This window comes from Sander lucioperca, chromosome 7 (assembly GCF_008315115.2).
Source record: "Sander lucioperca isolate FBNREF2018 chromosome 7, SLUC_FBN_1.2, whole genome shotgun sequence".
NCBI lineage: Eukaryota > Metazoa > Chordata > Actinopteri > Perciformes > Percidae > Sander > Sander lucioperca.
This window is the reverse complement of record NC_050179.1, coordinates 24,516,911-24,540,931: the sequence shown is the minus strand read 5'-3', so window position 1 is coordinate 24,540,931 and position 24,021 is coordinate 24,516,911. Positions and strand designations below refer to the sequence as shown.

General features: G+C 41.3%; 1 protein-coding gene across 2 annotated transcripts in view; it reads left to right on the top strand.

Annotated features, from left to right (window-relative positions):
- nup93 (nucleoporin 93) overlaps positions 1-24,021 on the top strand; it is a 35,850-nt gene that overhangs the window by 9,746 nt on the left and 2,083 nt on the right. Inside the window, exons 1-14 of one of the 2 annotated variants that reach the window (XM_036003198.1) lie at positions 1,654-1,937; positions 7,649-7,711; positions 9,306-9,434; positions 11,355-11,429; positions 12,866-12,958; positions 13,120-13,259; positions 14,571-14,703; positions 15,442-15,599; positions 15,686-15,851; positions 16,096-16,189; positions 20,301-20,492; positions 20,584-20,710; positions 20,855-20,927; positions 21,971-22,015. In XM_036003198.1, the coding sequence (XP_035859091.1) occupies positions 9,342-9,434; positions 11,355-11,429; positions 12,866-12,958; positions 13,120-13,259; positions 14,571-14,703; positions 15,442-15,599; positions 15,686-15,851; positions 16,096-16,189; positions 20,301-20,492; positions 20,584-20,710; positions 20,855-20,927; positions 21,971-22,015 (1,389 nt within the window). In that variant the 5' untranslated portion in view covers positions 1,654-1,937; positions 7,649-7,711; positions 9,306-9,341. Of the gene's footprint in view, positions 1-1,653; positions 1,938-7,648; positions 7,712-9,305; positions 9,435-11,354; positions 11,430-12,865; positions 12,959-13,119; positions 13,260-14,570; positions 14,704-15,441; positions 15,600-15,685; positions 15,852-16,095; positions 16,190-20,300; positions 20,493-20,583; positions 20,711-20,854; positions 20,928-21,970; positions 22,016-24,021 lie in introns of those variants that run through there. The other variant, XM_031303870.2, reaches the window with a different exon arrangement.

The window sequence follows — 24,021 nt, the reverse complement described above, 5'->3', positions numbered from 1 at the left end:
TATAGATGCATGCATAAATAGGGAATTGAGACAGAAGCACACTAGGCTCCAACAGGAATCTGAAAATGTAAATAAAAAGCATGTTTCTTAACCAATCCCCCCCCCCCCGTTTGGGACACCCAACCCCTAATGCTACCGAGTACCGACACATCTACAGATTCACATACCACCAGCTGTTGCCACACGGTAGACATTTTTACAATTAAATCCTTGTTCTATGCGCTTCCAGTTTGGCATTTGTATGGTATGTTCTGTGTGTTCACTTTGGATAGATATTCAGGTAATTCTGGGTTGTTCATAAAATAACGAAGGATGAATAGAAATATAGAGAGGCTAAAACCAGGAGAAAAGAGGATATAAAAAGCCGCAAAAGAGGATGGCAATCAAAGGAAAAGATGGACCGAAAAATAAATAAAGCCGTGCTGGTAGAAAAATGGCGACCGGCTGCAATTTTTTCTGTCTCTGTGTCCTCGTCTCACTTTTCACTGTTCCATCTTTCTCTACCAGGGCTTTCTCTCTTCTTTCCTCACCGACTCAGCTGGTGCCTCTGCGTACTCTCTTTTTCTCTTTTACTTTACCTTCTTTCCTCTGTTTTTTCCTCCCACTCCCATTTACATCCTTTCTCTCCCTCCCTTTCTCGTCTCCTGCCCTCCCCAACCCCTAACGTACACACACACACATCCCTCAGCAGTGTAGCATGCGTTCAGCGGATGCAGTTGGCTAAGCCCAGAGCATCTGCCGAGATAGACGAACACTACTGACATAGCTTCACAGGGTGTGTGTGTGTGTGTGTGTGTGTGTGTGTGTGTGTGTGTGTGTGTGTGTGTGTGTGTGTGTGTGTGTGTGTGTGTTTTTCGTGCGCAGGCTCCTTGTGCTGTGTTTGTATGCCTGTATCTCTGTCAGTAGCAATCAATTGCTGGCATACAATGTCTCTCCTTGTGCTTATGAATGAATGAATGTGTGTGTGTGTCTAGCGTAGATTTGGCTGCACGTGGGCAAATGCATTCTCATCTTGTCTGTGCTGGCCTGCACAGATGCATGCGGCTGTACGGCATGTGACTGTGTGTGAATGAGTGTGTGCCACGTGCACAAGGATACAAATGGAGGTGTGTGTATTAACATGCTTGCTTTGTGTGTGCTGTGATAGTAGGCCTGCATATAGGATTGCCCCCCCCCAAATGTGCCTCCCCAACCCTTCATTAACTAAACATGACCCTTAAGAGCATGATTAGCCTCATTTCAAGACAGGATGTCGGAAGCCATCAACCGAGGGGGAAAAAATCCATTACTATAATTGCATTGAGCTGAGGGAGGGAGGAGAAAGGGAGGGTAGAAAGGAAGGATGGATAAAAAGAAAGAAAGAAAATGAGTGGGACTGAGGGAGGGAGGAGGCGGAGGGCCATGAGAGATGCTGGTTATGAAGTGAAGGAGGGATAGAGAGAGAGAGGATGGAGGATGAGAGCTGGGGGGGGAGGGGGGGGGGGTGTCAGCTGATGGTAGGAACTGATATTCTATATGAATCCATAGTTCCTTCTCGTGGATCCCCCCCTGTGTCTGAGCGCTCAGTTGGTACGGCCCTACGACAATAAAACCACCTCCAGTGAGTCTTGATGTGGCACTTTCACTCGGCACTCCGGCTCACGCACAAGAGTCACCGGCCTGCTTTCGAAACGGGGAAAGGCTTTCGAGCCAACTGCCATGCCGGCTCGACGGGGCACGGGGAACACGCCCCAGCATGGCGGCCACTGCTGCTGCCCTGGCACAGTAGCACAGAGGGATGGAGAGGCAGAGGGGCGAAGCAGGTCTCCTGGGCTGTCAAAGCCCAGATACCTGGGCACAGAAAAAGAAACAAAAAAACAATTTTTTTACTCTTTCTTGTCTCATCCTGTCTTCTCATCTGTCAGTTTGTCTGCCAGGCAGGCAGGAGCTCAGCATGAGTGAGTATTGCCTATACACATGGATATGCACACCCACTCACCCACAGACAGGCATGTGCTTTGTCTGTCACTTTTTTTTGTCACCTGTCTGTCTTTCCCTATCTCTTCCCTGGTTATGCTACATTGTCTGTGGCTGTATGGCACCCATTCACATGATGATGATTGTATAAAATGATTGTTAATGATTGCAGGCAAATATCACTGTTTATATATATATATATATATACACACACACAAATGTGTATATATGCTGTAGTACTTTACATATATATTCTATATTACACAGGAAATGAAGGGTGTGGTTTCTCACACACACATGCACTCAGGCACTGGTCGGCTCATTGTGTCATGGCAAATGAGGACAGAAAGCCTCCCACTTTTACTTTCTCGAAGGGCGGCACAGCGAGCTTTCTCCCTGTCTTCTTGGACTTTGTCCCTATGTCGCCTTTAGATTCCCCGAGATAATGTATCGCTACAACATATTTCTCAGTGTGTAATAAGCCAGATCGAAAGGGTGAAAAATCAGTCTTGCTGATTTCCCCAAACACACTGTAAGACTGCATTCAGACGCAGACGAAGGCTAATAGAATGAAGGCCTGTGGGTGCCGGCACAGAGAATGAGCACATGCGTGCATGTTAACATGCGTATACACACACACACACACACACACACACACACACACGAAATACAAAAAATTTAAAGGATAGATTTTATGTGATTTTCTAAAATATGGTCATGTATGAGTGTATTTCCTAATTTATCTCTAATTATTCAATCTTTTTCGTGGCTGTGTTCCTGTAAAAGCAAAAGCTTCTGGGCTGTCTGGCCAGCAGGCTGTGTGTGTTCACAGGGGTGGGGCTACTGAAAACATACATCTTTAGATACACCTATTGCCCAGCACTGAATTGATCATTGAAAGTGATAAGCATGGCTTTGTCTTTTGCTATGATGTCTTATTTTTTTTTCTATGGGCTCTTTAATATGACGCATTTTTGCTATTTTTCATATTAATTTTTACCATTTGGTAAAGGAAATCAAGGAGGAATTGAAGTGTCGGCAGTGTTTAGTCAGAGGGAAATGTTAGTTACAGTGTGTCTCAGGCCTGTTTGGCAATAGTGATGTTGTGCCTTTCTGCGATAAATCTAAGAATTTAGTCAAATTGGACGCGATCCTTAAAGGGGAACTTATATCCAAAGTTTGTAACGGTAAAAAAATTAAGATCAGTAATATCTGATAGCAGTGACATTCCTTGTGCATAGTGCTGGGCAATATGAAGGTATGTATCATCGCAACAATATAAAAATGTCCATTGTAAATCTATATTGTTTCCAAGGCCAAACTTCATTGAGGCAATATTTACGTCATTTGGACGATGCTTTACATTCTGATCCTTGCACTTTATGTTCATTTTGCACTAAAGTTCTTAATACAATAATAAAAAAAAAAATACTCCGTACTTTTCATTTGTCAAGTATTAAATTCACAAAGGAGAGAACAGAAATAGGCTTTACCATGTGGTGATTTCAAAAAGACTATTTATTGAATTACCCAAAAACATGACGTGATATATATAGTGTTATCAAGATATGAAATTACTTATTTTGGGATAGAAGGTTTTGGCCATGTCACCCAGCCCTTCTTGTGCATAAAGAGTTCTTTGTTAATTATTTTTAGAAGTAATATTTTGTGGCAAAAAGAAAATTTCTTGTAAAAGTGAAGAGCATTTGCATCTCAGACAATCAATGAAAATGTTGGCCACAGCTGTTATTTTAAGTTGTCAATTTACATTTGGCACAGAAAATGTTGTACAGGCAAAGTCATTGGCAGTGGAAAAGCAGCAACACGCAACAAAATGACACCAATGAAAAATCTTTGCCTCGTGTTGTACTTTAGTTGAGGCAAAAACGCTGAGGCAGAGTTAACCAGTGTTGCCCAATATGCCATCGTTGCTTTAGATGCAGCCCCACCCCCACCACTTGTTTCTGGAGAAGATGATCATCTATTTTCACCTCCAATTTACTGGAATAATAATCAGTCACTAGCGATGACTAATACAGTCTCATGTTCTCTTGCAGTACATATATCCAGTAAGTCTCTGTTACAACAATTCTATTCCTTTTTTCAGCGCAGCTCTCAAGTGAGCGTTGACCTTAGCTCTCCTCTGATTAGAGTGGTTAAATATAGACCTATTCTTAGGCTCTCCTGGGAAAAAATAGGGAGATGGAGAAAGAAAGAGAGAGGGAGGGAGCGGGCGGAGGGAAACCAAGGGTATGAGTATTGGACAAGAGCAGTAAATGGGGGGGGATTATTGAGAGAGAAACGTAGTTTCCTCCTTAATTGATTCAAATAGACTAGAAGTATGAAGCATTTTACCAAGACCAAGTTAGACCTTTTAGTTTTAGCCTTCCTAATGGCAGATAATGTCACGCCAAGAGTCTTTGCCCCTCTAAATTGGCTCAGACTCTGCTTTGGTTTTTAAATAAAGATGTAAAGAAGCTTTACAAGCTTTTTGTCTTCCTCTGTCAGTGCTACTTTGTGACCTGAATGATTGCTCTTTCTTAAATTTCTAGGCACATTATTGACCCATTTAGAGCTGTAGCAAACCACCGTCCACTGACTGAGCAAGATGGAGTTCAGTGTTTTTCACCCCTGTATAATGGTTTCCTTCTTTTGTCAGATAATAGCACGTCATCTTCTTAATTGCACATTGATAGCATAATACGTTAAGGTCAGGTTAATTGGCCCAGACCGATCATACAAGAAGTTATTCATTCTCACGGTGAACGTTTTGTGCTTCCATTTTACTCTCATTTGTCAGCACAGAGGAGGAGAGGAATGCAATGACAGACCGATGTGAAGGCTGAGAGCTTGGAAAGAAAGGAAAGTAAGGTATTGAGACTGAAATAGGCAGAGCAACGAGCAGGTGCGGGGGGCCGGGGGGTGGGGGATATGGACACAAAAGAGAGGTGAGGAAAGATGGAAGGGAAGCCAAGAGCACCCACATCCCTGTAGAGCAGAATGATCTCTAGTCGGCTTTGAGAAATGGTACGTCTCTCACCAGGTGCTTGCTCTTCAGGCTAAAAGGATCCCACATACTTCAAACGCAAAGACAGATGGTGCTAAAAAATGTCATCAGTGAATTTAAATGCTATTATCTGACCGAGGGAAACAACTTTGCAGCAACTTACAGAGAGACTATTATGTCAGAGGTAGAATGCAGATGGTTATATAAACTCTAAGAATGCAACCTATCACAGGAATTTCTTGCATAATAGGGAGTACAAGTATTTTACTTTACATCTCAGGAATGTAAATTTGCACACAGCAGCTCTCAGCTGGAGTATTGACTTCCAAGTAGCAGCTGACAAAGAATCTAGGCAAAATATAATAGAAGCAAAAGCAAGGCATCATACTGTAGAAAATATTCCTTCTTTGTATTCAGTTTGTCTCCTCAACAATTTAATTGTTGAAAAGTGAGTAAAATGACCAAAAAACTACTATCTACGAAAGCTAATGGCAACTTCAGATCGCCATCTTGATCTTTTTCTGATCTTTTTTTCTGATCCCTAGTCATTTTTCTGTAATTAAAAGTAACTATAATTAAAATATATAGTTAAAAGTACCTAGTAAAGTACAGTACCAGTCAAAGGTTTGGACACACTTTCTCATTCAAGTGAATGGGAAAGTGTGTCCAAACTTTTGGCTGGTACTGTACCTAAAAAAAAATCAATATCAGTTTCAGTGTACACAATATTTATAATATATATTCACCGCTTTACCTTGCCGTCAGACAGCCCTCTCTGACGGGGAACTGAAGCCTCTATCGCTCTCTTCAAATCCACCACACTCCTTTGACAAAATCAGTAATTTTACCTTGCCAGTATACCGCTGCCTTGATCGATTAGTTTGTTTGTGTAATAGTGTGGCTTTCGGATCCGAATTAACGTGGCAGCCATCCACGGTAGTAAGTTACGTTACATTGCTTAACTTCTGTGCCGTTTCCAAACTTGTATTAACATTATTCACAACCTTATTGATCAGCTTACTGTGGTTACCCACGTCACTGCTTTTTGCCAAGGCGGAGTGGGCGTTTTCATTTGAAAACCCGGAAAAAAATGTAGATGGAGTCAGCCTTTAAACAAATGCTGATTTAAAAGACAATTATGCGATTTTTGGTGTTTTTTTAATTATTTTTGTCTTTGTGGTGTAGAACTTTACATTTACAACTTTACAGTTAGTTTTTTAATATTATTTGACAATTAGATTATCGCAAGGAAATGACAATTCTGATAATTCTTAACTGATAAACTATTTGCTGATTCCAGCTTCTACAATTTGTGGATTTCATATTGTAAATGAAATACTTTGTGGTTTTTTTTGTATTGTTAAACAGTCCAAACTCCAAAGAGAATATCTTTGTTGACTGTTGGTCGGGCAAAACAACCCGACCAACAGAAAGGTTGGGTTGTTTTGAATAAGATAATGTGGCTTTCAGAAATTGTGACGGCCATTTTAAAAACTATTTTCAGACATTTTATAAGCAAAACATTAGTTGCAGCCCTATTGATGAAACTGAATAAGTTATTAAGAGTGATATTTAGTCCTCTGGTATTCGGGATAGCTACTTGGTATTATTTTTGACATCTTCTTGTCTTGATGATCAATTGAAAAACAAATAGATAGTTCAGTTTATGGTGATCAGTAAACAGTTTTGCCCTGGCTCATGTTTTTATCCCACTTTTTTTTAAAGTATGTTTTTCTTAAAGCAGTAAAACATATTTAATGTTTGACCTTACCATCTTACCCTGTTTTTCATGTGAAATTCTGCCTCCTTCTGGTATCAAACCGGATAACCATAAAGCATTCCTGGCTCTTTTTTCAGTATTTCTGAATAAAGAGATGAGACAATGTTTTTTCCTTGGTTCTACCTCTGACTCATTCGCAGCTAATGAGCTGTCATTGTTCCTCCTATTAAAATGTCCCACATGTATCATGATATTCTGTACGAGAAAGAAGAGATTTCTTACGTGGGCTTTGTATTATTTTTATTATCCTGTAGCTCTGCCAGTGACGCACTCTCGTGTTTGCTTTAAGAGGACGGTAAAGAGTGCAGCCACCATTTTGGTGCTTTCTCAAGATGTCTGTTCTGTTATGCACGTCAGCGGTCACTGAATTTCCCTCCGAAGAGTGCTGTCGTGTTCTCTCCTGCACACTCCAGTTGTTACAGAAGTACCACTTACTCACATGATAGCTCAGATCTTGTGTATAAGATAAGTAGTTGTATTGTCGGTTGAGTAGGATGTGAATAATTACTATTTTCATAGGAAAGACCAGAGGAGGGGGGGTGTATGTATGCAGGGGCAGCCATCTTGAGATTACTTCAAAATGGAGGTCTATGCTGACTGCTGTGTGAAACATCGACCATTCGTTTGACTAATCCTGACAGTGTGAGACTGCACATGTCTAGAAGGGCAGAGAAACACAGGATGGAAAATAGAGAAGCAGCTTCTGTCTCCTGTAGAGCAAAGTATGGTGATCCTGCTAAATCTGTTCCCCTAGAACTCTCTGCATACACTTTATCTCTGCTTCATTTTGTCTCCAATGTTCAAGCTAACATATCCTGCTTTCTCTCTCTGTTTCTGTCTTTTTTCTCCGTTTGTCACACGTCTCGGCCTCTCCCTCTGTCTGTCTGTCTGTATCTCGTCCACAGGGCTTCTTGAAGAATGAAAGGGACAACGCCCTCCTGTCAGCCATCGAGGAGTCTCGCCGCAGGGTCAGTATCTGCCTAGTGTCTGATGGTTTCTCGGGTCGAAAAAGAGCTGCAGATGGGTGACAGAATCTGGATCCTATAGTGTGGAAAACCAGGTCACAGGCCAACAAAACCCACATCTCAGAATTAGTTTTATTTCTTTACAGGTGAAATTGTTTACATTTAACAAGACTATGTAACCAGACTCTATAGTCAGATACAGTAGTGGTTCTTTGTTTGCCTCATATTTAGTTTTCCAAAATCAGATGAGTTTTCAGCACTGCATTGTGTATGAACATTAGCACATCACAATATAGGATCACTTAAAAACCACGTTTTTAGTAATTTCTGCTTGCTGTGATCTAAAAGTCCTTCTGGTGTAAACCTTTAGGGAATGGTTTTGAAATGGCTTCCCCTATGTGCAGAGCTAATAGACCCCGCGTTTAATTAGCTGCCGTTCCCATTATCTCTCTCTCTCTGCTCCCTGAGAGAGAAGAAAAACACTTGTGTGCTAGGGTGGAACATTTAAATGCACTGATTAAAAAGAAAGCCAGTGTTAAAGATGTTCTTGTAGATTCATATCTGATTGTTTTACCTTTTACATCACACAAAATGTGTGCTTTTTTGGCCCGCTACACAACGATATTCTCCAGTCTTGCAGCAATCGCTTGACATGAATATGATTTCATTTAAATTTAAAGGTTTGGGATTTTTAAGGCAGATACTGATATCATTATTTGAGAGATGCAAATATCTGATCATAATACATCCAACGATTTTTGCTGAGAATCTCTTTAATTCGATTGTTAAGAGATTGTGAAGGACATTTCATTGCGGTTCTCTCTGATCCACAAACTATGGATGTAATGAGGACACTTTTTTTTTTTAAATGACCTCAAATTTATCTTTGTCATTTCTGCGCTGCACTTTCTTGATTCCATCATAGTTTTGACAGATTGCAGTTATACAACTCAGAAATGTTAAAAGTAAACGCTTTGGCGTCCGGGCAGTGACCAAGTTAACAAAGTAAATGGTAGCTTTAGTCTACATTTGTTTCTCCCTGAGCTGAAGATTGGAAAGATTCAATTATCTCACGTTCCCATTATCTCACTTGGAGTCTCTACGGAGAATAAAAATAGACGGCACTGTGTCCTGATGGAGTAGTAATCTTGACAGGGGTCTGCTGCTAAATGTGGTGTGCGTGTTTTTAAGTGCTGCATGCGTGTACCTTAGGTTTTCTGGCTACTGGAGAGAATTCTTCTTGCACTAAATCAATTGCTATTATCTACTCTGCCCTCCACCCTTCTACTGATGCCAATATACCCACCCATCACATTGCATAAATGAATCACATCATATTTAGCACCTCGCATGTGAGGCATGGCTTTATGTTAGCTATTAATGATATTGTATAATAGCGAGAGTTTGTATTGCAAAACCAGCTGAACTGTCTTGTTCTCATTTTCAAATGTTCTGCAGCTAGCAAGTCTGTCTTCAGAGTCAAACATGCTGCTTCAAAACGATCACTGTCATCAATGCTCAGCATTTAAAGTATCATTCCTAACCTGCGTGCAGTAATATATGAGTACGACCTGTTTACTACTTTGATATGTTTCAGACGTTCCTGTTGGCTGAGGAGTACCACCGTGAGTCCATGCTGGTCCAGTGGGAGCAGGTGAAGCAGAGAGTGTTGCACACACTACTCGGAGCAGGAGAGGACGCGCTGGACTTTAGTCAAGATGTGGAGGTACAGGAAGCACAACACAGAGCTGCTTTAGGAGGAAGGACCTCCACGGTTCAAGAAATGACAGCCTTAAAGGGGCGCTATGCAGTTTTGGCCATTTCTTCGCCGTTTTCTCGCTTTTTGCTCGCAGGTTTCTCTATAGAGCTCCCCCTACAGCTTCGGAATAGATACTTGGCAGCTCCGATGTTTACTCGTGTCTGACTCCTCGCTCAGTCAGTCTGCCGTTTCCTCTTCCTCTGTTCCTCCGACAATGCTTTCCTAGCTTTCGGCTTCTTTTTTGCCGGCTCAGCCATGACGATAGTGGGGAAAAACTCCATCGCTACCTTGTTCTTGAGCTAGCCGGTTCCTGTATGTGTGCAGTGCATGCAGTGCCGCGAAGCAATTCGTTACATCGCAAGACCTGATATCATGCGATACTTCCTGGTGCTTTCAAGGGTGGTTTTTCCACTCACAGGCGCTAGGGGGAAGCGAGACGACCACCATTAAAAAAAAAAGTCATATAACCATTCCAATGACTCCGAAGCTGTTCAGTTATGGTAAATTAAGCTAAAAAAAAAACTGCATAGTTCCCCTTTTAAAAAAATCTATCTTTACCAACAAAAGACAAACTGTCTCAGTCTGCTAGACACCTTAGATAACACGTTTTTACGGAAAAGCAAATTTTGGTATTGTGCTGTTAGGACTATTGAGAACAACATTTCTTGCTAAAAGTTGTTATTTTTGTTGATGAGAGTATATTATATCCAGTATGTCGGCTAATTTGAGGTTGCCACATGGACCCAGCTCTGTACTAGATCTGTTATAGACAATGAATGTTTCCTAAAAGAAGATGCATGTCCACCACTGTTTCTTTTTAATAACTAGAAGGGCACTTGGAGAGTGCAGAGCTTTGCCAAAGAATGCCCCATCTCACAATATTAATGCAGTGTGAATTTTCCCAGTCGGGAACTAATTTTTCAGATTTTCTATTTAGACACCAAATCAATGCAGTACCAATGTCCTATCTCGCAATGTTAATAACTAAAGTACTAAATAACTTGAGTATTCGCCCCGTGATCCGGATCCGCTCCAAAACATAACAGGTTCTTTCTTGGTCCATGCTACTACCCTTCCACCAAGTTTCATAAAAAAACGGGCCAGTAGTTGTTTCGTAATCCTGCTGACAGACAGACAGACAGACAAACCAACCAACAAACAGACCAACCAAATTGAAAACATAACCTCCTTGGCAGAGGTAGTATAGATGACACAGAAAAGTCTATTTTGGGCCTTTGGACCTACTTATTTTAAATCAGCCTCAGTATACTTCTCGGTCTTAGTGACCAAGGTTCTGGAATGTGTAGATAATATTGACATTTTAATATTACATGTTTTAAGTCTGTGCAAAATCATTAATTTAGTCACATACAAAAAAAGCATATTGTAATATATTTTAACTTCTTGGACTGAATACGTCTACTTAAAAGAAAGTCTCAAGTCTCTCAAGCAGATTTCTTGACACTGTACTCATAGCTGTTTACCCACTCATCAAAACTAACCAGAATAACTGTTTCATCTGAGACCCATACATTCTATATTTATCGTCACCCTGGGTAAAGTACAATACTTTTATCCTGTGTGTCATCCTGCGGGAGCTTATCCCAGCCTGCATTGGGCCACAGGCATGGAAACACTGTGGACAGGTTGTCCTTCTATCTGGGCTGGAAAGACCCTTAAAATGCAGAGTCTTCACTTTAAAGAAACAAGAGTTATTTAAGATGCTAAATGATTGTCACATTAGACACCAGACCCAATTACCAGTTTTATCGGTACATGATTGGTGTTTCGGTTGTTTCTAGCTTCATTTAACTTTCTCTTAGTAATGCTACTTGCTTGTGTGCAGTGTATTTATCAAGTCATCTGCTGCCTCCCTGTTCATTGTAGCCCAGCTTTGTGAGTGAAGTGGCAGCTCCAGGAAGAAGTGCATTGGACAGCGTGGAGGTGGCCTATGGGCGACAGGTGAGTCGCCGTCAGTTTAATCATTTTGTTGTACCGGTACATGGAAACTCCAGGTAAGGGCACACAGTTACATTTAGTACAAACAGTAAAAATGTATACTAGATGCAAAATAACTTCCATCCTGTTTATCTCAGTGTCACAGTGTCTTTTTTTTCTAATTCTACCACTGGGAAGCATCAAAGTCAGAAATGTAGGGCGCCCGGATAGCTCAGTTGGTAGAGCGGGCGCCCATATATAGAGGTTTACTCCTCGGCGCAGCAGGCCCGGCTTCGACTCCGACCTGCAGTCCTTTGCTGCATGTCATTCCCCCTCTCTCTCCCCTTTCATCTCTTCAGCTGTCCTGTCAATAAAGGCGTAACTAATGCCCAAAAATAATCTTAAAAAAAAAAAAAGTCAGCAATGTAGTTCTAAAAATTATATATTTTCCGATATGCATTTTTTTTCCCCACTTGAAAACATAAAATAAGCATTTTTAATAAGAATCTTTCAAATTTGTATAATAAAGAATTGTGACCAGAAGATGCACTGAGCGTGGCATTTTACAATTGAAAAAAAAATAAATAAATAAAAATAAAACCTGGTCAGTGCTGTCTGGCGGACAAACTCTGTAATGGTGACGCAGTTTCAGACATATATGCCGACACCGATGTGATAGGCTAATATTACTCCCTGATTTATCAGTCAGGCTCTGTTACAAACATCAGTAGTTTTTTTTAATTATTATTTTGTCTAAAATAAACATTTGTGAAAAGAGATTATATTTCTGGCTGTGATAGCTTCAGTTTAATCTGTTAAATGAATTTGCCATAAAACAGACATTTTCGTACAACTTAATACTTAAATCTAAAGACAACATACCTCTTGAATTGACTAGTTAAAGTGAGTTAAAAACAGATGTGTAGATTGTGATGCCCTCTGTCTGATAATTCTGTTAAAATGGGGTCACAGCAAGACAGGAAGTGGCAGATCAAACATATTGATTGATTGGGTGTTACAGGGGGACTCTGGGTAATTCTCTCTCACTCTCGTCTCTGTGTCTCTCGACCGTCCCTCTCTCCCTCTCATTATCCTGTCTGACCTTCTGGTTCTCTCTTTGTTTGTCTCTGATCTGCTACATGACACAGTCATTTATTGTGGCTTTTTCCTCTGACCATGTGTCGACACATTGCATGCGGCGTCATTTGTCTTGTTTTTTTTATCCTCTTTGATGACCTTTTAAACATTTTGATCCTTTTTTTCTTGTTTTTTGTTGTGAACCATTTCACTCGATGGTCATAGTGTGGATGAAGTTGTAGGCGGATTTCAATTTTTTGAAACATTCATTTGCAAATGTAGATATGTAATCTGAAAATGTTGCATTTGACAATTTGGGGAGCTTATCACTTATACCCTTTTTTCTCTTTCTCTCCCTTTATCACCACCTCTTCCTCTTTTAGATTTACATTTTCAATGAGAAGATAGTGAATGGTCACATTCAGCCTAATCTGGGAGATTTATGTGCTTCTGTAGCAGAAAGCCTGGATGACAAGGTAAGAACGTCTACTATCACCATGAAATTGTTATTTTCCGATTTAATTATGTTGTCCTCTGCAAAGATATAGGTCAGTTTTACTCTGACTGCTAATATGTATTCTGTTTTCTCTATACATGCCTTTATGTAACTGACTGTCGCCCTCTCTCTTCCCTCCAGAATGTATCAGACATGTGGCTGATGGTGAAGCAGATGACCGATGTGCTGCTGGTTCCAGCCAAAGACACTCTCAAAAGTCGCACCTCTGTTGAAATGCAAATGGCCTTCGTACGCCAGGCGCTCAGCTTCCTAGAAAACAGGTAACCGTGGTTGGTCTTGTTTTTGAAGAGGTTAATGGTGTGTTCCAGTTGAACTGGGAAGTCGGAATTTCCGAATTCCTAGTCAGAAGTTTTAAATGCAACACCCACTCAAGTCGAATTTCTGACATGGAAAGTCGGGAGAACCTCACCAACCCTGACATGACAATTTGACATGGCTGCTCCGAGCATCAAACAGTAGTGAAAATTGTAGGAATATACTGTTTATTAGCACTTCTGTCTATTCTGTCTGTTGGCATTCTAAACTCCGGTCTATTCGGGAAACATCCTCCGAGCTAGAACCGACAATCAAATTATATTCATCCTTTTTTTCCTAATAAAATCCTCATCACACACTCGACAGCCATTTTAATTCCAGAGCTCGTCTCCCAACATGCTAACCTGACTCCGCCAGATGGATTGCTTCGCATGTGCTCGGCATATCCATCTGGGAACTTTCCTTTGGAGAACTTTTGGGAAGGGGCGAAAATACTGGTTAGCTGATTGGATAAACCATCTGTCTCTCACCACCTATGTTGGTGATAGACGGGCCAAATCAACCAATCAGATCAACGATATATGAAACTCGTGCCGAAACCAGTCGGGAGAAGAGCAAAAACATATTTTCCTCCGAGAAAAGCCTCCAGTGCCGTTTTTTGCTCATCTTTCAATGAAGGAATACTTTCTAATTCGGATAAAACTTGCGCGATAGCTATGCTCATCTCATCCGTGGAAGCCACCACGTTGTTTAGACTGAACAGTCGCTTCTTGCGTCACACCTAAACCTGCCTCAAAACCAACGCTGATTGGTCGGTCGTTTGGCGAACGGCTCCAAATTTTCTCTGTCTCAAGATGCCAGACTGATCTGCGAGTGGAAAACTGGAGCTCGCGAGATCAGGACGGTCTCACAAGGCTACCAACATGCACGTGTTCCACCAAAAAAAGTTCCTTCCCAAGGCTATTTTGCAGAGGCACTGTACCTGCGTCCGGCACTTAGTGCCGCTCAAGACGATTGTGATTGGTTTAAAGAAATGGCAATAAACCAGAGGGCGTTTTTCTCCATTTGCACCTCGCCATTCTTGCGCGATCGGAATGCTGTGTGGACTAGCCAGACCCTCCTTCGCGGCGCTGTGGAGGAAAGTCTGGCAAAGCGAGACTAGAGTCCCCCCCCCCCTGTTAAATATAATGGTTTTCTGACTTGTTACTGGAACGCGGTCCACTTGAGTGTGACGTCAGCATAAGCTTTTAATGGACTGGACATACAGTAGTTGATGAACTCATTGTATACGTGTGTGTGTCTCTCCTCTCTCCCAGTTATAAAAACTACACCATGGTGACTGTGTTTGGGAACCTCCATCAGGCTCAACTAGGAGGAGTGCCAGGAACGTACCAACTAGTCCGCAGCTTCCTCAACATTAAACTACCAGGGCCCCTGCCTGGCATGCAGGTAACACACACAGAGTTTTTTTTTTTCCTTTTCTGCCAATTATATTACACATATACAGAATGTCATTTTTAAATTTTTGGTAATCCTGCCAATCGTAACAGTCAGATTGTAAACTGCTACATGATGAATTTATTAGAACAAGCTCAATTTATGCTCAGGTCAGAAACTAATATGGGGGCAGAATCTTTGTTCGACATGGAATATTGTCACCACTTTACTAAATATCATTAAAAAAATCAATCGCATTATTTTGGAAAAAGTCAAGCAGACCGACTGTTACATATTGGGTTCGGCAAATGTTAATAACCTTTCCTCAGAAAGGGAAGCAAGAATTATTTGAGAGGATTTGGGGAGCATTTAACTTGTTCGTGAAAGGTATGGAGTTAACGAATGAAGAGGATGGTTGAATGCTGACTAAAGTAAACCTCGTAATGTGAGCTAAAACTGTAATACAGTGAGACTACCTTAAATTGAATTGATAAAGCAGTCATTTGATATGTATTTTTTGGAATGATTATATGAAACGCCTATTATTTTTTTTATATATTTAACTTCTTTTGACTTATGTTTGCTGTTCCTGTTTGTCTATTCAATTTTTGTTTTTATCACGTGACACAATGTAGACTTGAGTGGTCAAAGTACACTTCTGTAAGTTTGGAACTGTACAATGTGCACGTGTTTAATTGAAAAATTGTTAATAAACATATTTTTCAAAATAAATATCGTTGTGTGCAACAGGATGGTGAGATCGAGGGCCATCCGGTGTGGGCTGTGATCTATTACTGTCTGCGTTGTGGAGATCTGAATGCAGCCATGCAGGTTGTGAACAGAGTGCAACATCAGCTAGGAGACTTCAAGACCTGGTTTCAGGAGTATATGAACAGCCCTGACAGACGGTAAGAACGCCTCTTTGTCTTCATATTTTTCGAGGTAAAAGGTCAAACCGTATCATCACTTATGCCTCTGGATCTCCTCCTTTCAGCCTTTCCCCGACTTCAGAGAACAAGCTTCGTCTCCACTACCGCAGAGTGCTGAGGAACAGCGCTGACCCTTACAAGAGAGCCGTCTACTGCCTGATCGGGAAATGTGACATCAGTGATAACCATGGAGAGGTGGCAGACAAGACTGAAGACTACCTCTGGCTTAAGGTACAGTATACTTGATTTAGCTGTTTTTCTTTTTGGTTCATTTAAATATAAAGCATTAGAGCACTGACCAGAGGAGAAGCTGACCCAGTTAATGATAATTTTTTAAAGCTTATTTTCAAGGCTTCACTGTTGGCAATCCTTTGACTTGTGTGTTTGTTTAGTGAAGCAGTCCTCCTTTAAACCAAAGTTGTGTTCCTCCTTCCATTATTTTTTACATCGTGTGTACCATGTTTTGTCCCTGCAGTTGAACCAGGTGTGTTTTGATGATGACGGCAGCAGCTCTCTTCAGGACAGACTGACCCTGCCACAGCTGCAGAAACAGCTGCTGGAGGACTATGGTATGGAACTGCATTTTAAATCTGTATACCTCACTATGTGGAATCATTGTTATGTAAATGACCTGCATTTTTATAGCGCTTTTCTGGTTTTAGCCACCGCTCAAAGTGCTCTAGTGTAGCTTTACACACTACAAGGTGCCCCATCATTAGATAAACATTCACACACCGACGGGATGGGATTTGGGGTTTGGATTGGTAGAGGACAGCTCTACCTCCTGAGCCACAGACGCCCCGGGCAGCAGTATTTGGCGGCCCGCCATGACTGAAGGAATGCAATACCCCTTTCACACTGAGGGGCCGAGGGCTGAACCAGGGCTGAACCAGGGTGGACTTTGTGTTTGAAAGGTTTAACTCACGTTGACTGACTTGGCTTCGCGACCCAGGTCGATTTAAATGTAAATTGCACACGACCGGGGTCGCTAACAACCAGGGCGGGATAAATGATGTCATCGGTTGGAAATAGGGGCGCACAGTTGTGACGCAATTGTCACAAGTTGCCGCGGCACAAAAAACACACGATGATTTTGTCTCACTGGGCTTTAGAATGTAACTGCTGTGAAACAATCTGAAATACCGTATATTAACGTTCTTGTTCACGGCTCCAGTCCGTTCTCTCTCTCTCTCTCTCTCTCTCTCTCTCTCTCTCTCTCTCTCTCTCTCTCTCTCTCTCTCTCTCTCTCTCTCTGCGCTCGCTGTGCAACGTCTCAGTAGCCGGCACTGAACTGCAGACTGCAGAGAGCCTACTGTACAATCAGGAATTCAAGTACAAAACACTTAATGTGTGTATGCACACAAAAACCTCAATTTGCAGATATGGATAAGCCACCTTTGAAAAATAAAGAAATAAAGAAACTGAAAGACTCCATTCTCCTCCACAGACCAACCCATGGATAATTTAACAACACTAAAGCCAATGGCTATGAATAATTCAGCTTAGTTTCTGAAGAATCGTGTTTTTTACCAATTTGGTATGGTAAACCGCCTTAAACACTATAGTACCCATGAGCCTCAGCAACTGTAACTGTGAATCCTTTTGTCGAAGAAGGCAGGAACAAAAGTTCATGAGTTTGTGGATGAATGAGCCAGAATCAGATTTTTAGACTGCCAAATGTAGACATGGGAACACAGTTTCTCATCTTTTGTACCACGTATGATTCAGCCATCAGAGTTTCTTGTCTTCTTGGAAGTGCTTCAACTGCCAGTCACTGCAAAATGAAATAGCGTCTCTCCCGCTTCGTCTCTCTATGGGCCTTATCAAATGCCTTCAATGAAGTAAAAAGAAACAGCTGCAGCTTTTAACTCTCGTCCAACCATGCTTCCTCCTGGCTGCATCCCACTGCTGCCCTGTTCTCTCTTCAAGAACTCTGTCTCCTTGATGTTTCAACATAATAAATATTACAAGAGGGGACAAGGGGCACACTTTTGGATAGTCATGGTCTTGCACATGGAGTTGTACACAATAAAAGTGACGGAAGTAGTTTTGTGTAAGCTGAAAGGCTCAAGGTTTCAAGTTTTTTTATTTGTCACATACTCAAAATATCTCTACATTGTGCAGTGGAATAAGTGTATGCCTTCTCCAGTTCTGTGCTTGAAATATAATATACAACAGAGAAAAAGTAAACAACAAAGATAAGACTTTGACTTTGATTTTTTCACACAAAGTAATTTCAAAATCAAACTACCCTCTGTAACAACCGCATGCCCCCCTGATGCACAAAATAAGGGGAGCGTAAGGGCATGAGGCCTTCACTCCTATAGATTGAGAAAGCCCAGTTTTCTCCCCTGGGTGTTGCCTTCTCCACGGGCTGATCCTGCTCCGTTCAGATAAGACAGCACTCCTTTCCTCTCTCAGTAGCCTTCACCCTCTCCCATTTCCCCTCTCCCACTCTCTCTCTCTCTGCTCATTGGGAAGTACAGCCTGAAGCCTCATTCTGTTTTCTCTCATGCTGCTCAGCTCCTTCGGTTGTCTGGCACAGTATTCTTTGTTGTCCTCCATCTTGCTTCACAGCGGGACGTAAAGCCCCAAAGCCTTTCTTCATTTCTCTCACATACTGCCAGTGCTCGCCAGCTTCGTCTGTTCTCTGTTTCTCTGTCCTTTTGTTCACTGACTCTCTGTCCCCACCTTTTATCCTCTATCCCTGTTTCTCCGTACACCTGCACAGCTGTTTTCCCTCTTTCCTCCCACTGATTTCCGTCCTCTTTCACGCGTTCTCTCCTTGCATGAGCATTTGTTCTTCGTCATCTCTTGTTTGCACAATCTGCTGCAGCTCTTTCCCCCTCCCCCTCACACCCACACTCTTATCTCTCCTCCGTCGTCTTTTTCCCTTCTTCATCGCTCTCTCCCTCTCTTCTTCTCTCATGCGCTTTCCCTTTTTGAACTAAAGTGCTGTTAGTCTGAGATAAGGCAATAAAATGGCTGACATGGTTCACCCTGTTCTACTCCTCAAACTTTCAGCCAGCAAGAGGATTAGGGATTATAATTAAAAAGTAAACTTGATGACTAAGTACCTGCGCTTGACAGAATGTTTTTGAATTCTTACATGTAAGTTGCCATAGCAATTGCCAGTTGACATGGCATGTATAGACCCAGAGTTAAACGAGTCCCATTCAATGGCTATTATAGTTTAATACATTGCAATATATTCAATAATGGCAATCAAATATTTTCTATAGTAACTGTCAGATAGTCATTAATTCCATTTTATTAAACACTGAAACACCCACACTGCTGTCACAATACCACAACTTCAGTAAGTTTAATAAACTGTAAACAAAATAAATAAAAATAGGTCCATGTCAACCCCAGTGTCCCCAGTTGGCTGATGACCCTTGTTGCAAGTCCCCCTTACTTCCTGTCACCTCGCCACTGTCACTTCAAATACAAAAATGGCCCAAAAAATACGTATCACACAAATTTATTAAAAAATGTATGTAGAATTTAAGTTTTGGGCATTGTGACAACTTCCAGCCAAAATCTTGTTTTATTTTGTCTTTTTTTATTTGAACTCTTTCTTTTGTCCAGAAACAAGAGTGCTGTTGCTAGTTTGATTTTGGCAGTTGAATTTAAAACCGTAGTCATTTTTAAAGTTTCTCAATTAATTAAAAGAAAGAATGAGATGTTTTGCACATAGTCACAACAATGACTTTAAAAATGAAATGTGTGGGAACACATGTTGACATTAGAGGTGTGACCTATTTCTCTCCTAAATACGTTTTCGTTTTAAATGGCATATCTTTTGCTACGTCCACGCTACTCTGGAATTTCCGAGCCCCTAAAACGGAGACATCGTGAAATGAAATGTAACATTGAACACTGCTGACCCTGTTTTAGTTTGAAAACATCAGGGTTGTGGTCTGGACGGGCAGAAACGGGGACCTTTGGAAACAATGACGCAGACATCCACTTTCGCTCCCTGATTGGGTGACTTTGTGCATGACCCTTTTCTAGAAGAAAACAAACATCAGCTTTGACTACCAGTGGTTAGTTCAACATGGATAACGAATGATAGCCGTGTCTGACCTGGTTGTTGATGCTTACTAGCAGCTGTTGTGAAGTTAATTTCTGCATGTTATAATGCTACTATTGCTTAAATGCGCCAGAGACAAGCTATTATTCAAGCGATTTGTGACAATTCTCGTTCCCAGCATTATCAGCCTTACCGGCACGCACATGCTCAGTGTACGTGAATGGTCTGTAATATGCTTTTTTTCAAGTGTGTTATATTGACAGAGATTAGATGTGAAAACGCTAAGTGCTAAAAGACTCATGAGGACGGATATCGTTTTCATTTTAAAATGCTGTTTTAAAATTAAAAAAAGTTTTAGCCTTAAATTACACGCAGGTTTAAGCAGGGTTCAAAATTAGCACCGTGCACCAGCCAAATGCTGGTAAGATATGTAAGTGGCTGGTAGATTTGCTTCACTCACCAGCCAAAAAAACAATGCTTATCAATTGAGTGGCTGGTAAAATTTGAACATTCACTAGCCATTTTGCTGGTGGGCAAAATGTTGAACCCTGGGTTTATGGTAATGCAGAAACACCTTATGAAAGTTTTTTTCAGTGTCATCTAAACCAACTCCCTCCCTCTCTCTCTCATCTTTTGTCTGACAGGAGAGTCCCATTTCTCTGCGAGCCAGCAGCCCTTCCTGTATTTCCAGGTGTTGTTCCTGACAGCTCAGTTTGAGGCGGCGGTGGCTTTCTTGTTTCGTGTAGAGAGACTTCGGAGTCATGCTGTGCACGTGGCGTTGGTCCTGTACGAGCTGGGGCTGTTGCTGAAGTCGTCTGGCCAAAGCGCTCAGCTGTGTGAGTTCAATCACCTTTGTTTTGTCGGGTGGTGCTGACACTCAGGAAAGACATTTTAGTTATCCAAAATGTGTTCACCTGTTCTCTGTAGTGAGCCAGGAGCCCGGTGACCCTCCCATGGTACGCCGCCTCAACTTTATCCGTCTGCTCATGCTGTACACTCGCAAGTTTGAGTCGACTGATCCACGGGAAGCCCTGCAGTACTTCTACTTCTTACGGTAAGTAATCCTACTCTCACAGTCAGATTCTTCTTCTGACCCTACACTATACAGACAGTTTGTAAGGGGAGAGAAGGATGTGTGACAAAGTGATTTTCACTACAATGCCTGTTTCTAATTCCTACTGTATGTGTCGTTCTGCAGCAATGAGAAAGACAGCCAGGGAGAAAACATGTTCATGCGTTGTGTCAGTGAACTTGTTATTGAGAGTCGGGAGGTGAGTGCCCCACATTTACACAGAGACCCTCTGGAAATAATGCCTATACAGTTGTTCCATGCCTTTTAACACAGTTAATGCAGCCACAACTAATACCAAGTGCTCACTAGCTGATGGGTAGGGTGACCAGACGTCCCGAAAAATTCGGGACAGTCCCGAAATTCAAGCAGTTGTCCCGAATCCCGAATCCTGCCCTAATTAGAGCAAAAATTAGAGCAGAGTCTCAAGAGCAGACTCTCGAGTAGTTATAGTCTGATAGAACATAAAAAAACTGTTCATGGTGATTAAGTCGTCCTGCAGCCAGTTCCCGTCGGCTGCTCATTGGCTGCAACAGTACGTAGGCGGCTAGGCACGAATTTTGATAACACGCAGTGCTGTTTTTCATTAATTCATTTTTGAAATGGAGGCTCAGGCTGGTGTCCCTGGACCCGATGAACACGTAGCTAAAAAGCAAAAAAAAACGTCTCTGCAGGTACTGGGAAGACTGGGTAGGGAAATACCCCTGGATTACTGCAGTTTTACGTGATGCAAACAAAGCGTTTTGCAATGTATGTAGGAAGGAGTTTGGTATTTCACCCCCGGGGTGAAAAATGATTAAAATGATTTAATAAAAATATTAAACATTTTGGTGGAGAGTTTTGAAAATCATGTTGTCGTCCCGAATTCGACCCATTCTCATCTGGTCACCCTACTGATGGGGCAGCTGATGTGGCCGTCCCAGATGAGGTTTTAGAATCTGCATGTCACTAGATCCCTTATGGAGTCTTGTTTCTTTAATAGGGTCAGAGCATATCCATTTAATTGTTCTCCTTCATCTCAGACATTCTGATTTTAGTGTTTAAGTGTTGCATATTTAAATACTAAAAGTAAAACTGTTAAATTTAGCTAATAAATTGAGTAATGCTTTTAATTTTTAGACTTTGTTTAAATGCACTTCAAGAAGGGTTTATTTCAGGGCTGTTGTACATAGTGTACTTGTTTCTCTGATATTACACTGTATACTTTACATGTTTCTGATATGGTATATCTGACTCTTTTTTTAGTTTGATATGCTGTTGGGGAGATTAGAGAAGGATGGCAGTAGAAAGGTAGGAAGAACGTGTCTTTGATCTCTCCCTCGTCTCTTTGGTGGTTGTTGTCTTTCTATTACTGTACATGCCTTTGCCTCTCACCTGCTCTCTTGCCATGCCTTTCTCGTCCTCTTTCTCTGCTTCACAATGTTCTTCTGTCACTCTGTGACTCTGCTCTACGTGGGAGGTTTCAGTCAGTTAGACAGACAGAAATCCTCCCTGTCTTCAACACATCTTCTACATGTTTCGAAACTCTTTATTTAGCAGCACTTTGTTCTGCTGGTAGCACTCTTCAAGATGCAATGTTTAAAGGTTATTTTATTCCCCTGAAAGTCACATTGCTGTATGTTTCATTCCACCCACAAGACACGCTGGGGTACCTGTTTTGTCAGTCTTGTGAATCTGACCGATCAAGGGTTGCACTGCAGTATATTTACTACTTAGCTAATGCCATGTTAAATTCATACTGCAGTGGTGGTTGCACATATATAGACTTTTTCGGGGGATGGTCTTTTACAGTATATGATTGTAAGATTGCCAGTACAACACTACAGTCGGCAGTTTGCTGAATTTGAGTTTTATGAAAGCAACTCCGACTTCTTTTATTCGGTACAATTCATAGAAGGAATGTTAACTGAACAATATTCTGGTCATGTAGCTCAGACCTGAAACATTTAAAGTGCCCATAGTATGCTCATTTTCAGGTTCATAATTGTATTTTGAGGTTGTACCAGAATAGGTTTACAAAAAACACCATATTGTTGTTGTACTGCACATTGCTGCAGCTCCTCTTTTCACCCTGTGTGTTCAGGTCTCTGTTTTAGCTACAGAGTGAGACATCTCACTTCTGTACCATCTTCGAGTTGCACATGCGCGGTAGCTAGGTAAGGATCACATCATCTAGCTAGCTGTTTCTCTAACTTCAGTCAGTACGAAGTTAGAGAAACAGGAGACTTCTTCTAAACGAGGGCGCACTTCCAACTTTGCATGGAATACCTGCAGAATAGGGACATGTAAGTAGTACTAGCATGCTAGCAGTTAGCCCCTTCGTTTCGGCTAGTGACGTAGAAAGCCATGCAGATTTTGAACAGCTCACCCGGAGACTGAAGGCAGGTTATATACCGTATCTCACTCAAAACAGCATGGATGTTTTTTTTTCCCAAGTTTGTATGCGTGTGGAAGCACCAGACCACACAAAATAACACCCCAAATCCCAGAAAAAGTGATTTTTTCATAATATGACCACTTTAAGACTTTACTGGAAAGTCCAAACCAATTTTCCAGTCTGTCTTCTGGTAAAATATGGTTAATGTGGCACTAAGGTCAATTAGCAATCACTGTTTAGTCAGAGTCAGTGTTTTGAAAAAGAAGAATATTGGTACTAAAAGTCTTTGTGCTGTAAAGTTGTTGCAGTAGGAATTTAATTAAAAAAAAACTCTAATTTGGAGTGTTGGACATACTGTAGGTCTGTCGTTTATGATTGCAAAAGTGTCTAGGCTGCACTTTTTAAGCATAATTGGAGAATTACCTGATAAGAGAAATCTGTTTACTCTTTAAATACATCTATCGTCACGCAAGGGCTAATGTTGGTTGTAAAATATTTTCTAATAGAATTTATCCAGTAATGTGAGTTCAATTGGCTTTTGTAAGAAGCTGCAGTGTGTGGCTGTTGGGATAGTTAGCCCATCACTGGTAGCATATCAAGGGCATGCTTACTGCTTTGGTAGTGGTGGATATGAATATAGTTTTCTGACATGGACTAACCCACATTCTCCATTCTGCTAACAGGATCCCATTTCACTCTTTCGAGAGAAACAAACAAAAATGATATGATATATGAATGCAATGCCATAGATGTTGATGGATCAGATGTCTGGATTTTGTTACCTTATCTAATTTGCATTTTGCTTTTATTTGATGTATTTATTTGATCTCATGTTTGGTTGCTGAATTCAGACTAACAACTTAAGGATAATAACCCTCTGCTCTACCGTCAGAACTGTAGTATTCTCAGTCTCACTCTG